The 17,214-nt window shown below is 54.1% G+C and overlaps 1 protein-coding gene across 1 annotated transcript in view; it reads left to right on the forward strand.

Annotated features, from left to right (window-relative positions):
* Positions 1 to 17,214, forward strand: part of Hspg2 (heparan sulfate proteoglycan 2) — a 102,353-nt gene that overhangs the window by 73,975 nt on the left and 11,164 nt on the right. Inside the window, exons 54-80 of the mRNA XM_021159573.2 lie at positions 129 to 264; positions 356 to 507; positions 1,119 to 1,248; positions 1,438 to 1,577; positions 1,944 to 2,082; positions 2,167 to 2,318; positions 2,856 to 2,991; positions 3,098 to 3,249; positions 4,125 to 4,263; positions 5,573 to 5,724; positions 5,898 to 6,042; positions 7,087 to 7,232; positions 7,535 to 7,676; positions 7,883 to 8,034; positions 8,356 to 8,497; positions 8,611 to 8,751; positions 9,341 to 9,475; positions 9,644 to 9,825; positions 10,324 to 10,519; positions 10,719 to 10,898; positions 11,140 to 11,400; positions 12,656 to 12,860; positions 14,152 to 14,249; positions 14,643 to 14,909; positions 16,304 to 16,413; positions 16,582 to 16,729; positions 16,808 to 16,972. Coding sequence (XP_021015232.1) covers positions 129 to 264; positions 356 to 507; positions 1,119 to 1,248; positions 1,438 to 1,577; positions 1,944 to 2,082; positions 2,167 to 2,318; positions 2,856 to 2,991; positions 3,098 to 3,249; positions 4,125 to 4,263; positions 5,573 to 5,724; positions 5,898 to 6,042; positions 7,087 to 7,232; positions 7,535 to 7,676; positions 7,883 to 8,034; positions 8,356 to 8,497; positions 8,611 to 8,751; positions 9,341 to 9,475; positions 9,644 to 9,825; positions 10,324 to 10,519; positions 10,719 to 10,898; positions 11,140 to 11,400; positions 12,656 to 12,860; positions 14,152 to 14,249; positions 14,643 to 14,909; positions 16,304 to 16,413; positions 16,582 to 16,729; positions 16,808 to 16,972 — 4,243 coding nt within the window. The remainder of the gene's footprint in view (positions 1 to 128; positions 265 to 355; positions 508 to 1,118; positions 1,249 to 1,437; positions 1,578 to 1,943; positions 2,083 to 2,166; positions 2,319 to 2,855; positions 2,992 to 3,097; positions 3,250 to 4,124; positions 4,264 to 5,572; positions 5,725 to 5,897; positions 6,043 to 7,086; positions 7,233 to 7,534; positions 7,677 to 7,882; positions 8,035 to 8,355; positions 8,498 to 8,610; positions 8,752 to 9,340; positions 9,476 to 9,643; positions 9,826 to 10,323; positions 10,520 to 10,718; positions 10,899 to 11,139; positions 11,401 to 12,655; positions 12,861 to 14,151; positions 14,250 to 14,642; positions 14,910 to 16,303; positions 16,414 to 16,581; positions 16,730 to 16,807; positions 16,973 to 17,214) is intronic.

The raw sequence follows: 17,214 nt of genomic DNA on the forward strand, positions 1-17,214 counted from the left end.
TACTCACTCATAGAACGTGGAAGGGTGTGTGGGTGGTAGGCTATATAGGGGTCACAGCCTGGCAGGCAGGTATGGAGCCCCTGCTGGGCTCTGGGAAGGCCTCTTATATCCCTGTCATGGCTGGCCAGGTCCGCGGCTCCCGCCTGTACATCTTACAGGCTTCCCCAGTAGATGCTGGAGAATATGTGTGCAGGGCAGGCAATGGGCAGGAAGCCACCATCACAGTCACGGTCACACGCAACCAAGGGGCCAACCTTGCCTACCGTGAGTAGCCCACTCGGCTGGGCTGGGATGCGGAGGGAGGGGAGGCTGGAGCAGCTTTGGGGAAGATGTTTGACTGTGTCTTTTCCTCCAGCCCCGGGTAGCACGTCACCCATTCGCATTGAGTCCTCTTCCTCTCACGTGGCTGAGGGGCAGACCCTGGATCTAAATTGTGTGGTGCAAGGACAGGCCCATGCCCAGGTCACATGGCACAAGAGAGGAGGCAGCCTGCCTGCCCGGCACCAGGTAGAGGATAGGGGATGCAAAGGAGCCAAGAAGATGGGAGATTCTGGATGGGAGTGGTAACTCGGGCCCCGTCACTCAGGTGTGTTCTACCGTGACTAGACCCAAAGCAAATGCTGGGCCAGCTTAGGGATGAATCGTAGTCTACTATCCTGACTTTAGGCCGGTTGCTCAGCCCCTCTGTGCGGTAGGTTGAGGGTCTATAAGGAGATAGTAGTCTGTGCGCTCAGGGCCAAGTTCAGTTGTCTTTTCGCTCACCTTGGGCATAGTGCATAGCTGTTGTTGCAGTTTATCAGCATGTGTGCTGGGCTTTGTAGCCTTTGATCCCATTGACTGCAGCATGCCTCTGCAGCAGGGATGGGGTGTGTTTACAACTGTCAGAGCGCCACTGCCGAAGGTCTTGACTGGGATCGGAGGCTGTGTTTTTAGCATTGACGCAGTGTGGGAAAATGTGTGCCAGTTCTCCGGGGGCTTCTCCCAGCAGCCCCCACTCCTAGCCAACCCACAGCTGATGGCCAAGCCATGGGACTAAAAGAGGGCATCAGTATGCAGATTATGGGTGTTGTGTTGGGATCCTGGGAGGAATCCCCCTGATGTCATACTCTCTTGACCAGACCCATGGCTCCCTGCTGCGGCTGCACCAGGTGTCTCCTGTGGACTCAGGAGAATATGTGTGCCGAGTGGAGGGAGGGCCCGTGCCTCTGGAGAGCTCTGTCCTGGTGGCCATTGAGCCTGCAGGCACTGGTAAGTAGCCGTGTTGAGAGGGGGGTGGGAAAAGTGGATAGAGCTGGATACCACGCAGGGAGGCTCCTTGCTGCGACCATGGCAGGACCCAGAGCTGACACAGCCTACTGTACCTCCATGAGTCCAGGAGTTCCTGACCCTATTCATCTCTCAGCTGCTGGAGACCAACCCTCTACCCTTTGTTGCTAGCACCTCCAGTCCGAATTGAATCATCTTCCTCCCACGTGTCGGAAGGGCAGAGTCTGGATCTGAATTGCCTTGTTTCTGGGCAGACTCACCCCCAGATCTCCTGGCACAAGCGTGGGGGCAGCCTCCCTGCCCGGCATCAGGTAGGATATGGGAAGCAAAGGAAGAAGACCAAAGAGCCCTGGTAGCTGGGTATTAAAAGACACAGGCTGTGAGCGTAAGCATAGCACAGCGGTTCAGGTGCACTCTGCCACTTGCCTGCTGAGTGACCTTGGGCCAGTTCCTTCACTTCTCTGATCCTTAAGATCATCTCTCGAGTGGATGTCCATGTCATGAGTGCTGGCCCTGTGTGCATCCGGTGGCAGGCCCAAGGGGACTTAACGGGTCCTAACCTGTGCAATCACTAGCTAACTGGGCTGTAGGGAGGGAGCCAAAGAAGGCAATCAGAGTCTGGTGGGTGGCTGCCATGCTGGTCTCTGAGCCTGGTGCCTCTATCCCCTTCCTCCCAGGTACATGGCTCAAGACTGAGACTTCTCCAGGTGACCCCGGCTGACTCTGGAGAGTATGTGTGCCGAGTCGTCAGTGGCTCAGGCACCCAAGAAGCCTCTGTCCTTGTCACCATCCAGCAGACCCTCAGCCCCTCCCACTGTGAGTGTCTTAGGGAGGCCAGTGAGTAGCAGGGGCTGTGAGGGGCCCAGCTGCACCCACAGCCTGCATCCTGTTTCATCGCAGCCCAGAGTGTGGTGCACCCAGTGCGCATTGAATCCTCGTCACCTTCGCTGGCCAATGGGCATACTCTGGACCTGAACTGCCTGGTTGCCAGTCTCACCCCCCACACCATCACCTGGTACAAGCGCGGAGGCAGCTTACCCAGCCGGCATCAGGTACAGAGCCAATAGATAGGGCAGCAGTCTGGTAGGAAGTCCAGAGTGGATTCTAGCCCCTGGCCCTGCGCTCATTCAGTCACTCAACAAACACTGATCATCTCTGCTCGGTAGGCTTGGATTGGCACTAGGGTATAGGCCTATCCTGCTGGTCCTGGTTCCAGCTCCTCTGAAGAGGTTGCTGAAGCCACTGCTTGTGTCTGGCACTGCTGAGCCCAGTAGAGTAAGACAGATGTCAGCCCTCATACTGCTGGTGGTTGGAAGGGAAGCTGACATTCTAAACGACAGAAGGATATGACAAGCAGGACCCACTGTGGGCACTCAGGTGGCCTTTGGAGAGATGAGGTATAGGAACAACACAAAGACTAGAGGCTCCTTCCACAGGACTCAGAAGGTGTCACGCTAGATGCCTTAAGAAGGCACTGAGGCTGCTGGGCACCCAAGCCAGGTCGGGAAGGGGGACTTCCGGAATTCGGTGTTCACAGCGCCTAGCGATACTTAGGTGCTGCTTCTATTCGCTGCCCTCTGCCCCTCCAGATTGTGGGCTCCCGCCTCCGGATCCCTCAAGTGACCCCAGCGGACTCCGGAGAGTATGTGTGTCACGTCAGTAACGGCGCTGGCTCCCAGGAGACCTCTCTCATCGTTACCATCGAGAGCAGAGGGCCATCCCATGGTGAGAATGTGGTGATCGGGGCTGGGCAAGTGAGCCCTGGGGAGCCAGAGGTCCCCAGCACTGTTAGTGTTGCCTGACTGTATTCTCTCCCCTGCTGTGTCCCCAGTGCCCAGTGTCTCCCCACCAATGAGAATTGAGACCTCATCTCCCACAGTGACGGAAGGACAGACCCTGGATCTGAACTGTGTGGTGGTCGGGCGGCCTCAGGCAACCATCACATGGTATAAGCGTGGGGGCAGCCTGCCATTCAGACACCAGGTACTGAGAGGAACTGTAAACTGGGGTGGCCCTCGGATCTCTCAGGGTGGCGGGGCTCTGTCTCATGCCCGGTACACTCCAGCGATCTGGACTTTGGGTAGCCAAAGGCAGCCAGCAGGCTAGGGACACAGCTCAACTGGTAGAGTGCTGCCTTGTGTGAGGATTTCCTCCAAAGAGCCAGGAGTTGTGCTGTGGTCCCAGCACTCAGGGGCTGAAGGGAGAAGGATTAGAAGTTCAAAGCACAAGCTTTTGATGGTGCACGCCTTTTTGGCAGGGCATGCTTTTAATCCCAACACTCGGGATGCAGAGGCAGGTGGATCTCTGTGAGTTCAAGGCCAGCCTGGTCTACAGCATGAGTTCCAGAACAGCCAAGGTTACACAATAAAACCCTGCCTGGGAGAGGGGGGTTTTCAAAGCTATCCTCCTCTGTATAGTAAAAAAAATCCAGGCCATTCTAGCCTGTGTGGGGACCTGAGTTCAGATCTCAGCACTTACGTGTGAGTGTTAGCCAGGTATTGTCCTGCACCAACCTGTAATCCCAATATTGAAGTGGGCAGAGACAGGGTGCTTCTGGGCCTTGCTGGTTGCCAGTCTAGAGGGCCAAAACTTCACCTCAAAGCAACAAAGCTTACAGTGATAGTGGAGGACATCTGGCGCCCTCCTCTGGTCTCTACGCGCACGTACCAGCACCTGCACATTTATAGACACAGCATTCGGTAGTACCCATCCATACACACTCACACAACCACACATACACAGAAATAAATAAATAGAAGATAGAGGCTCAGCAGGCTTGGCAAGGGAAGCTGGAGTCAGTAGGGGCCCTGTGGCTGCTGACCTCAGCTCTGTGTCTGCCCTATCTCTACCTTTCCTAGGCCCATGGCTCTCGTCTACGGCTACACCACATGTCGGTGGCTGACTCCGGCGAGTATGTGTGCCGAGCCAACAACAACATTGACGCCCAGGAGACCTCCATCATGATCTCGGTCTCCCCTAGCAACAACAGTCCCCCTGGTGAGTCTGACTTCTGACCCAGGAAAGGGACAGGAAGACACACACTCCAGTCCCCTGGGAAGAGGAGCCTTGAGTTGAGGCCCACAGACCTGGGTGTAGACAAGAGCAAGGGTTTCCAAAGAGCATCTGTGTTCAGATCCTGCTGTGTCGCTCAGGACTGAGTGAGTTACACTTCACCCCAAGCTTCAGACTCCTTGACAGTGAAACAGAGAAACAGATTCACCCCAGATCCTTAAAGAACTCAAATCTAAATGGCCCCCACCAGCCTTGGGTGGCAATTATAGTTAACAGGCCAGATCTGGTGGCGAAGGCCTATAATCTCAGCTAGGTGGGAAGCTGAGATGGGAGAATCCAAAGTTCAAGGCCGCCCTGTGCAACTTAGTGAGACCCTATCTCAAAATCAAAGTGAGAAGAAGGCTGGAGAAGTAGCTCAGGGCTGAAGTGCTTACCCAGCATGCCCAAGATCCTAGAAGCAACCCTAGGACTGCAGAAGGAAAAAGTAGAAAGAAAATGATTTGTAAGCTGGGGATCTAGCTCTGTCAGTAAAGTGCTTACCACACTACTGTGGGGACCTGACTTTAGAGCCCACATAAAAACACTGGGTGGGATATCACATGCTTGCTACCTTGGTATGGGGGAGACAGACAGGAGGATTCATCTGCCAGCCATCTCAGCTTCCTTGGTGAGCATTCCAGGCCAGTAAGAGACCCCTATCTCAAAAAGACAAGATTAACCAGCCTCGGCTACAGAGTGAATCCCTGTCTCCAAAATAAATAAATACATAAATAAATAAAATCAGGATGGGTGGCTCTGAGAAACAGCACCTAAGGCTGACACACACACAGGAGCACACAGTTACATTTTATGCCAAACATGACAGCTTGGACCTGTAAATAAAAAGAATAAAGTCCAGGGGGCTGGAGCACTGATTGCTCTTCCAGAGGTCCTGAATTCAATCCCCAGCAACCACATGGTGGCTCACAACCATCTGTAATGGGATCTGATGCCCTCTTCTGGTGTGTCTGAAGACAGCTACAGTGTACTCATAAATAAAATGAATAAATCTTTTAAAAGCAAATAAATAAATAAAGTCCACATAAAAAGACATTTCCATCATAACAGAATATGGAATTGGGAAGGTTAAATGAATTGGTCAAGGATGTGGGACCTTAGAGCAGAGCCTAGCTCACTGTTGGTGCTTGCCAAGGGAGTAGCTGAGACTGTCCTGGGCTACAGGCTTTGTGCATTGTGGAATCTAAACCCCACTTGAGAATCTGACTCAGGCCAACCTGCACTCCTCTGTCCTTAGCCCCCGCCAGCCCTGCACCCATCAGAATAGAGTCTTCCTCTTCACATGTGGCCGAAGGACAGACCCTGGATCTGAACTGTGTGGTCCCTGGGCACGCCCATGCCCAGGTCACATGGCACAAGCGAGGGGGTAGCCTGCCCACTCATCATCAGGTATGAAATGGAAATGAGAGACGTTGTCTGGGAGCCCAGGAGGGAGGCCTGAGAGTGCTGCCGGGGATGCCGCACGTACCTGGCTGGGAGGCTGGACCCTGGCTCCCAACCTTCCGAGGCTCTTGCCTGACATCTTACTCCTGCTCCTCTGACTCTGCCCCACCCCTGGACAGACGCACGGCTCAAGGCTTCGGCTGTACCAGGTGATCCCAGCCGACTCGGGCGAATATGTGTGCAGCGTTCTGAGCAGCTCTGGCCCTCTGGAGGCTTCCGTCCTGGTCTCGATTACACCAGCTGCCGCTAATGTCCACATCCCTGGTGAGGTTCCCTGTATGGGTCTGGCAAAAGAGACAAGGGAGAGAGAACAGCAGCTGAGTTGGGCAGAAGAAAGTCTCTTTGAGACCTGGCAGGCAGCTGATCACAGACTTCTGCCTCCTGTCTCTTGCCCTCCCTTGCTATTACAGAACAGACAGCCAGGCTGTGTCGTGTGGGTCCTGACTCTCTCAGGGCTTGAGAACACAAGCTTGCAAGTGTGGCATCGTGGGCTTGGGTCCCAACTGGGGATGTCACACAAAGAACTTGGCCTCTCCACATTGCTGTCCTCAAGGGAAAAGAATAGTGGGGTTCCTGCCCTCTGCTATCTTACCCAACGGGCAATTCAGTGAGGCCCCAAAGGCCTGAGCTTATCCTGCAGGGTATTAGCAGTCATCTGAGGTGTGTCTCTCAAGGAGTGTGTACTAGCTGTGGGATAGCAACAACTGTGGCACCTGAGATCTGTTGTGGTTCATGGTAGTTATCGCTGGGGCGGGGCTAAGGACTTCAAGGTTTTAAAAGCGATGCAATTAAAGGTAAACACAGGGAGGGATAGCGTGGGGAGCTGGGACCCAGCCCTGATGGAAACTCCAATCAGATGTGATGTCTGGGTTGTCAGTTGCCCACATACCAATCCCCGCAGTATGCATGTGTAGTACATTTCATCCTGTTAGCCCTGAGGCAGTGCCATCATTCTGCGTTTTATGGTTAGGAAACGGAGGCACTGAGGTAGCTTTCCAAAGATCAAACATTAAATGGCCATGCTGGGAGTTGACCTCTTGAGGTCTGGCCCCGAGGTCTGAGTTCTTAGCTACCATCTTACTGGAGACTGGGAAGTGTCAGCGACGCCGTAGAGAGGCCTGGCACAGTGACTCTGAGAGTTCAAGGTTGCCAGGGATGGGGTGGGGTAGGTGAGGAAAAAGAAGGCCCCCACTCCACCCCTATCGTCAGAGAGCCCTACCCCTCCAGATCTGAGTGGCCTTAAAAGGGAAAGAACCTCTCGATCCAGTCTACCCAGTAGGCTAAGAGGCCTTAATCACTGACCCCTAGGTGGAGTCCCGCCCATCCGCATCGAGACTTCCTCCTCCCGAGTGGCTGAGGGGCAGACCCTGGATCTAAGCTGTGTGGTTCCTGGGCAGGCCCATGCCCAGGTCACATGGCACAAACGTGGAGGCAGCCTGCCCGCTGGGCACCAGGTACAGAGCCTGGGAAAAGCAAGCACGTGGCCCCTCCTCCCCATTTCCTGAGCCTATCACTGAAGGGAGGTTGGCTCCAGCAGTCAGTGATAGTTTGGGGAACTTTGTACAGCCACTAGGGACAAGAGGTTGCAAACAGACTGAACACAACAGGGCCATCACCAGTCCCCAGCACCTTGCTATAAGAGAAGACATCACTTCTTCTAAGACCCTACCTCCTGAACTCTACTGTCTATGGCATAAGGCAGTTTTGTGTAGCCCAGGATGGCCCAGCCCTTCCCCACTCCCTCCCCTCCGTGCAGGTCCATGGCCACATGCTGAGACTGAACCGTGTGTCCCCAGCGGACTCTGGCGAGTACTCATGCCAAGTGACTGGCAGCTCAGGTACCCTGGAGGCTTCTGTCCTGGTCACCATCGAGGCCTCTGAACCCAGCCCTATCCCTGGTGAGTGACAAGTGACTTCTATCTGCCTTATATTCCTGAATCAATCGAAACCCGGTCCTGTGTCTCAAGAAAACATTGTAGACCCAGGGAAGGGAGATTTCCTTGGCTGATGTGGCTCGGCCATGTCACCTCTAAGAGAATCACCACAGTTAAGTCCTTGCCCTCACACCCGGAGCCTTAACTGTTCCCCATCTCTGTGCCAACAGCCCCCGGCCTGGCTCAGCCTGTCTACATAGAGTCCTCCTCCTCCCATTTGGCTGAAGGGCAGACTGTGGATCTGAAGTGCGTGGTACCAGGGCAAGCCCATGCCCGGGTCACATGGCACAAAAGAGGGAGCAGCCTGCCTGCCCGACACCAGGTAACTAGGTCAGGATGGGGAGAAACCCAGGGTAGGCACCATCTCCTCTCGTAGACTCCTCTGCGCCTAAGCCTCATGCAGACTCTAGTATTCTATGGATCGTGAGAACCAGGTATCTGTCAGGGAATTGTTCCCCAGACCATCAGCATTGTTTGGCAGCTTGCATTTGATGGGAGCTTCCTCCTCCTAAGGAGAGTGGGTTGATTTTAGAGATTCCACACAGCCCAGGAAGCTCCTTAGCCTCACAGCTGGAGGCCTAGCTCCTGAGTCTCGCTTGGTCTCCAGAACCCTTGATGGCTTCTTTCTCTTTCTCTCTGGCAGACTCATGGCTCCCTGCTGAGGCTCTACAATATCTCCCCTGCTGACTCTGGCGAGTATGTGTGCCAAGTGGCTGGTAGCTCCCACCCTGAGCATGAGGCTTCCTTCAAGCTCACAGTACCCTACAGCCAAAACACTTCCTTCCGTGAGTGCTGGGGGGGGGGGATGCTAGGAGTGGGGAAGGGAGCCTGGAGCCTAGGCAGGACCTACCTGGGTAGAGACAGCCTCCCCTACTGAGCCCGGTGTCTGACCTTGCAGGCCTCAGAAGCCCTGTCATCTCCATTGAGCCACCCAGCAGCACGGTACAGCAGGGCCAAGATGCCAGCTTCAAGTGCCTTATTCACGAGGGAGCAACGCCCATCAAGGTTGAGTGGAAGATTCGGGACCAAGAGCTGGAGGGTGAGTGTCTGGCTGCCTGGGCCGGAGGTAATGGGAAGGACCATCCTCTGTGACGGATCAGGGTCGCCATGTAAAAGATGGAACAGGACCCAGGAGACTCCAAGGACCCCCACTTTCTGCCATCTTTGATCAAGTCCCACGCCCAGGCACAAAGGATCAACAGTGGGCTGGCTCTCCCTCCCTTGCCTTCCGTTATAGTGTTGATATGATCAAATACCCAGAGGAGAGCAACTGGGGGTTCTGGGGGAGGACTTACTTCAGGTCCCAGCTTGGGAGTTACAGTCCATCAAAGCAGGGACCTCAAGGCGGTAAGAGCTTGAAGCAGCTGCTCACTGGCATCCACAGTCAGAAAGCAGAGAGAGATGACTGAATGAACGAACAAATGAATGAATGTTCCATTCATGCTCTCTGTTCATAAAGGCCAGAATCCTCCGCTCAGGGAATAGCTTTCTTCACGGTTAACATGAGTCTTCCCACGCCAATTAACCCACTCCAGATAATCCCTCACAGGTCTGTCTCCAAGATGATTCTAGATCCTATTGAGAGACAGTTGACACTAACCTCACCCTTCCCCAATGCAACCCTACAGACAACGTTCACATTAGCCCCAACGGCTCCATCATTACCATCGTGGGCACCCGGCCCAGCAACCATGGAGCCTACCGCTGCATGGCTTCCAATGTCTATGGCATGGCCCAGAGTGTCGTCAACCTCAGTGTGCACGGTAAGAGACACCAACCCACCTATGGCCCGGCCCCTCTCACCAGCCCAGCTCCACCACATTTAAAGCCTGCCCCACCGCTGCACACCCTGTATGTTAACATTCACATAAATGGTATTCAGCTATGGCCTGGGGTGTAACCCAAAGTTCTTCGTGTCATTTTTCTCTCAGGGCCCCCTACGGTGTCTGTGCTCCCCGAGGGCCCTGTGCATGTGAAGATGGGGAAGGACATCACCCTGGAGTGCATTAGTTCCGGAGAACCGCGCTCTTCCCCTCGTTGGACCCGACTCGGCATCCCTGTCAAGTTGGAGCCGCGGATGTTTGGGCTCATGAATAGCCACGCGATGCTGAAGGTGAGCGTGGTTTGTTCCGTGTGTGCATCTGAGGTCCTTTCTAAGGCCTGACTGAAGCAGGTGCCTAGAAGGGGGCATAAGTAGGTGGACAGAGAAGAGGAGGAAGGTGGAAGACGGAAAAGGAGAGGGAATGGCACCTGGGGGAACAGGTGGTTGAGTGACAGGTAGGTTGGAACCTAAGCACATGGACAGACTCCATGGGAAGTTGGGAGGGTGAACCGTCCAGCAGCACACAGAGGAGCTAGGAAGGAAGGCATCTGGGGAATGCAGCTCAGTTGGGAAAGGGCTTGCCTACTGTGAACCAAACCCTGCCTGTACTTGAAGCATTCGGGGTGTGGAGGCAGGAGGCTCCGGAGATCACCAAGTGTAGAATTCGAGGTCAGCCTGGGCTCCATGAGACCACTGCTCAGAAAACAAGCAATAATCACAAATCAAAGGAAGGGACCCATGTTCAAGTTGTCTACTGTGTGCCCCCCAAACCCGACTTCTGTCTTTTAGATCGCATCCGTGAAACCATCAGATGCAGGCACCTACATGTGCCAAGCCCAGAACGCCCTAGGCACGGCACAGAAGCAGGTGGAGCTGATCGTGGACACTGGCACCGTGGCCCCGGGGGCTCCCCAGGTCCAAGTTGAAGAAGCTGAGCTGACCTTGGAGGCTGGCCACACAGCCACTTTACACTGCTCAGCCACGGGTATGGTGCACTGGGGATCCACAGAAAGGCAGATCAGGGCTGCCCCATGACTTGACTGCATCTGAAGATTCTCATATCCCAGAAACATCCACTTAGCCAGTCCCTGGAGGGTCGGGTCACTTAGGACCTATTCCTATCACCCCACACCTGATTGGTCCCTGGAACAACCTAGTGACCAGTGCCATCTTCAACCCCATAGGCAACCCCCCACCCACCATCCACTGGTCCAAGCTGCGCGCCCCACTGCCCTGGCAGCACCGGATAGAAGGCAACACACTGGTCATTCCCCGGGTGGCCCAGCAGGACTCAGGACAGTACATCTGTAACGCCACCAACTCTGCTGGGCACACTGAAGCCACCGTTGTCCTGCATGTGGAGAGTAAGGCTCCCATACCCTCTCCTTGGACTTCAGTCAATGTTGCATGGAGGCCTATGTTCTCCTGCCAATCTCCTCCCTGGGCAGAACCCCAGGATCCCCATCCATCTGGAGACTCCAGAGCCCACCCTGGCTGCCACCCATGTCTCCCCTTGGACCCTATGTGCTTGATTGTGCTACTTGGATCCAGCTTCCTACTGTGGCCCCTGCCCTTTCTGACCCGATCTCTTTGCATGTCCCCCAGGTCCTCCATATGCCACCATAATTCCAGAACATACCTCAGTGCAGCCAGGGAAACTGGTTCAGCTGCAGTGCCTGGCTCACGGCACGCCCCCACTCACCTACCAGTGGAGCCTTGTGGGCGGTGTCCTCCCCGAGAAGGCGGTTGCCAGGAACCAGCTGCTGCGCCTGGAGCCCACAGTCCCCGAAGACTCTGGCCGCTACCGCTGCCAGGTCTCCAACAGGGTGGGCTCCGCGGAGGCCTTTGCTCAAGTCCTGGTCCAAGGTAAGTAACCAGAGTCTTGGTGGGAAGCCAGGAGCCAGCCTCCCCACAGACCTTTACTTGACTGGCATGTACACTTGGGATAGAAAGGCCTCCGCCTGTTTACCCATTTCCAGCGAGCATCCTTCTCTAAAGCCAGAGGCAGGTTACATATCCAGGAAACCCCTCCCTCCATCTCTGTTCTCGCTCCCTTGTTTTCAGTCTGCTCTCTACCTACTCTGTACTTACCAGGAACGTTACATCACCTGCCAGTCAGGGAGGACACTCAATGTAGGACTTGGACCACATTGTCCCCCAAATTCCCAAGCTTGTCCACCACAGGCCCAGAGAAACTAAAGTAAACACGTGACTGACACAGAACGAGTGACGGGGCCATCTCTTACAAGCCCAGGATCCCAGTGTATCTATGACGACTCTAACATCCCTACAGCCTCCTACAGAGCCTCACAACCCTTTGGTCACGAAATTCTAGGAACAACCAAACACCCAGCTCACTGGTCAAGAGCCTAGGTTGTGGCTTCAGAGATAACTTTAGCTAAGTTATCTCACCTTGAACCTCAGTGGGTTTTTTTTTTTTCATCTTTAAAGAGGAAAAAAAAATGTGTTCCCTTCCCAATCATTGTTGTCTTAAGCCACTTTCCCTGGCAAAGATCCAAACTCTAAGAAACAGAGCCCCACCCCACCATGGCCCTTACATGCATCAAATGAGGGACTGAATAAGCAAACAGGCGAGTGGTTCTGTATTGAAAGGACTTTGTCGTCTGGCTGGAGAGGCTTCCAGAAGAATGTCCCTGGAATTATTGAGATGAGGGTGTCCTGGTACCTGAGCGTGTCAGGGCTCTAATGTATCCATGTGTGTGAAAGAACCATCCCTGTCAGCTGTGACAGTGTGTACCTTTGTCCAAGCGTATCAAGACACGGGGCTGAGGGAGCACTTGAGCCTAGGAGTTCAGTACCAGTCTTGACACCAGATGAGAGTCCTCGTCTCAAAATCCTATCATAAAACCTCACGCGATTAGGCCGGCTTCGTGGCTCAGTAGGTGGAGAGTGTGTTTAACATGCAAGTTCAATCCCCAGTACCACACTGACTAGATGTGGGGACACTGCCTGTAATCCCAGCATTCAGGGAGGGAAATCAAAAGTTCAAAGATCAAGGTCATCATTGGCTACATAGTGTGTCTGAAGATAGCCTGTGCTACGTGACACCCTGTCTCAACTAATCAGTCGATGGATAACTGTATCTCCCACGTCTCCACAGGCTCCTCTAGCAATCTCCCTGACACTTCCATCCCGGGAGGATCCACACCCACTGTGCAAGTCACTCCTCAGCTAGAGACCCGGAACATAGGGGCCAGCGTTGAGTTCCACTGTGCTGTGCCCAATGAGCGTGGCACCCACCTTCGCTGGCTCAAGGAGGGCGGTCAGCTGCCTCCTGGACACAGTGTACAAGATGGAGTCCTCAGGTGGGTCCGGTGTTGGGTGAAGACTGGTCTCAGCCCTGCTCCCCCCTGCCCATCCCCTATAGCCCAAGGCTCACTAAGACTGAGTCACTTTACCTGCCTATGGGGCCCACCTCAGAGCATTGTCCCTGAGTGAGCTGCTGGTCCTCTCTGGGCCTTAGTTTTCACAGCTGTAGGCTATGAAACTGAAGTGCTGTTGTCTCCAAAATGCTTGATGCTTTCCTTGAGCCCAGAAAGCCATGGACAGTGGCCGGTCGGTGTTCCTTCGCTTCTGGTTTCGCTTGCTTTTTGGTATTAGATTTCTGAAACCAGGTCTCACTCTGTAGCTCGGGCTGGCTTGAAACTCACTATGTAGATCAGATTGGCCTCTTAACTAGCTGTGATTCTCCTGCCTCAACCTCTCAAGAACTGGGATTACAGATGTGAGCCACTGTGCCCATTAAAGACAAGCCAATGGCTCTGGGGCCAAGAGATCTGCAGTTTGCTCCCTGTGAGACTTTGTGCCAGTGTGACCGTGAGCGTTAGAGCAGAAAATCTGAGATGGCCGTGGTAGCTGGGCCTGCAATAGGGAGGCTGAAGGAGGAGCATCCTGAGTTCAAGGCGACAGAGTGAGTTAGGCCAGCCTGGACAACGTAATTGAGAGTGTGTTTCAAAATAAATAGTGAAAATAGAAGCAAAAGGTAGCTCAGTGGTCGAGCACTGGCCTACAGTGGTGAGGCCTTAAGTTCAATGGCAATTACACGGATAGAGGATAGATAGATAGATAGATAGATAGATAGATAGATAGATAGATAGATTAGATAGATAAATAGTTGAAATAGGTAGATGATAGATAGGTGATAGATTAGATTGATAGATGATAGATTGATAAATAGATGTTAGAAAGATGGATTATAGGTGATAGATTAGATAGATAAATAGTTGAGATAGATGTTAGATAGATAGATAGATAGATAGATAGATAGATAGATAGATAGAGGGGTATAGTGCATCATCATGCCCACCCGCATGATGCTGGCCCTGGAGCTGGTCTATCTCATGTTTGTGTATGCATGCCTGCATGTATGTCTCTGTGTGTGCGCGTGCGCATATGCATGTACTTGTGTGTAGATCAGAGGACAATTTGTGGGAGTTAGCTCTCCTCTTCCACTTTATAGAACCTAAGGATTAAACTCAGGTCAGGGACAAGCGCCTCTATCCACTGAGCCATATCTCAGCAGCCCCAAGTTCTGTTCTAACTCACAGAGGCAAAACTGTTCCCTTTACTTCTGACGGCACCCTCCTTCCTTCTCAGAATCCAGAACTTAGACCAGAGCTGCCAAGGGACATATGTCTGTCAGGCCCATGGGCCTTGGGGACAAGCCCAGGCCACTGCCCAGCTGATCGTTCAAGGTAGGAGGTGGCTTCAGGCCTCTGCAAAGAGCAGGGCCAGAGATGAGAAAGGAAAGGGGCAATGCAGGAGCCTGCCTCTGCTCCTCAGGAAGCCCCTTGCTTGCACCTTGTATGGAGTAAAGGCCAGTGTTGCAAGGAAGGGAAGGGAGACGGGCGCATGAGCGGGTGCTCAGCAGAGCAGTAAAGGCTGAATTGCCAGCTACTTGGGTGCGAGAGTAAACAGAGGCTTAACAAGGGATGCGCGAGTGACCACAGTATATCACTCATGGAGTATGTCGCGTATGGCATCCCTCTCCCAGACTTGACCTCACCCTGGCCTGACTCAACCCCCCTGCCCCTCCCTACCACCACACCCCTCCCCCAGCCCAGCTCACCACTCTGCCCCTCCCCCAGCCTTGCCCTCCGTGCTGATCAATGTCCGCACCTCCGTGCACTCCGTGGTAGTCGGCCACTCTGTGGAGTTTGAGTGCTTGGCCCTGGGTGACCCTAAGCCTCAGGTGACATGGAGCAAAGTCGGGGGACACCTACGGCCTGGCATCGTGCAAAGCGGAAGCATCATCAGGATTGCCCACGTGGAGCTGGCTGATGCAGGACAGTACCGCTGTGCAGCTACCAATGCCGCCGGCACCACCCAGTCCCACGTGCTGCTGCTGGTACAAGGTAGAGATGTCGAGGGACTATGGAAGGGACCTGGGAGGGACAGGACACTGAAGTGCTGCCAGCTCCATGGTGCTGTGTCACTCACTCCTATGCTTTCCCGGGGATCTCCTTGTGTCCCTGTTTAAGGGACAGCTTTCCCAGCAAATGAATAGATGCGAGTGTTTGTCCTAGCAGGCTCCGTGCCAAGGGCTATCAAGAAGAGAAAGTAGACCTGGTGTGGTGGTGCGTGCCTTTTGTCCCAGCACTCTGGGGAGGCAGAGGCAGGGGCATCCCTGGGCTCACTGACTCCAGAGGCAGTGGCAGGCCAGTCTCTGTGAATTTGAGGCCAGCCTTGTCTATACATATTGTGTTCCAGGCCAGCTCGGGGTACATAGTGAAATCCTGTCTTTTAAAAAAAAAAAAAAGAGGAAGAGGAGTAAGGGGAGGAGCAGGGGGAGGAGGAGGAGCAGGGGGAGGAGGAGGAACGGGGGGGGGAGGAGCAGGGGGAGGAGGAGGAGGAAGGGGAAAGTAGCCCTTACTCAGATGGAGGCCACCCATACCCTAGTCTGATGGTAGACCTTACGGTCGGAAACAGACAGTGTGAAATCAAGAGTGTCGGTGCACACTTGCCATGCCAGCACTCAGGAGACTGAGGAAGAAAGAGCCTGGGTTTGAGGCCAGCCTAGGCTACATAATAAGACATCATCTCAAAATAAGTCAATCAACATACACCTATCCACCTATAATTCAGCACCTCCAAGGTGAAGGCAAGAGGATTCATAAGTTCAGGGTCACCCTGTGCTACACAGGGCAGGAAGAGACCTGGCCCGGGCTATGAGAGACCCAGCTTTTTTAAAAAGGGAGGTGGAGACAGCATAAAGGCACTTGTGGCCAAGCTCCAGGACCCACATGGCGGAAGGAGAGAACCGACTCCTGCAAGTTGTCCTCTGACTTCCGTACACATGCCATGGCATGTGGACACACACACAAGTATGAACAGGCCAATAGACATAATTTTAAAATAAATAAAAAGACATCATGGGAAGGAAAGACACTGTAGGCACACAGTAGACACAAACCTGTCTTCTTTAAAGGCAATTCCTATTACTCCAAACTCTGAGACGCGCCTCGTCCTGCTCACTTATACTGCCTAGTCCCCCTTACTGCCTAGTCCCCCTTCTGAGGTCCCGGTTGTACAGAGGTCTGCTCAGGCACGAAGTGATGTCAGCTCTCCTGGGCCTGAGCTGCAACTGTGCCTGGCCCCCTCTGTCCAAGCAGGAGTGAACAGTCACAGCCCCCTCATTCACACAGTGGGCACAGTGCCTCTCTTACAGAGTCAAATGAAGACTAGAAAAACCTAAGGTGGCATGAAGTTGGTGAATGTCATCATGTGAGGGCTCTGTCTGTCCCCTCAGCCTTGCCCCAGATCTCAACTCCCCCGGAGATCCGAGTGCCTGCCGGTTCTGCGGCTGTCTTCCCATGCATGGCCTCAGGCTACCCGACGCCTGCCATCACCTGGAGTAAGGTAAATGCTGGGCAGGTGCCAGGCGGCATTCTTCCAGGCCAGGACGAGCTCTGAGCCAGCTCAGTGCCAGGGGACCTGGTCAAGAGTGAAGGCCCAACTTGAAGACCGGCCTGGGGTAGAGGTAGGGGCATGAGCACAAGGCCAGGCATTCAGTACCAATATTTGTAGGTGGACGGTGACCTGCCACCCGACAGTCGCCTGGAAAACAATATGCTGATGCTACCATCAGTTCGCCCCGAGGATGCCGGCACCTATGTGTGCACTGCCACCAACCGGCAGGGCAAGGTCAAAGCCTTTGCCTATCTGCAGGTGCCAGGTAGGAGCACTCCGGCCCTAATGGGGAACATACGCCGACTCACCCACAGGGGTCTCTCTGACAGTCTTCTCTCTGCAGAGCGAGTGATACCCTACTTCACCCAGACACCCTACTCCTTCCTGCCACTTCCCACCATCAAAGATGCCTATAGGAAGTTTGAGATCAAGATCACCTTCCGGCCAGACTCTGCAGATGGTGAGCAGGCACCTCGTGGGACTGGGAGACTGGCCTGGGGTCCGTCGGGTGGGCACCTTTCTCTTGGATCTGTCACCACAGTATGAACCCTGACAGATGCTCCTGTCCTGTCCAGAGCCCCCTGGGTTTCTCTTGCTTCCTTGCTCTTCCATCCCTCCTCTGTGGCATTCTGGCCTCCACCTGGTCGTGTTGCATGGGTGCATGGCTGCCCAGCCTCCTGGTCCACCTTCCTGTCCTGCTCAAAGTTCTTTTTCATCTGATGGATCTCATATTCTCTCTCTCTCTCCCTC

Source organism: Mus caroli, chromosome 4 (assembly GCF_900094665.2).
Source record: "Mus caroli chromosome 4, CAROLI_EIJ_v1.1, whole genome shotgun sequence".
Taxonomy (NCBI): domain Eukaryota; kingdom Metazoa; phylum Chordata; class Mammalia; order Rodentia; family Muridae; genus Mus; species Mus caroli.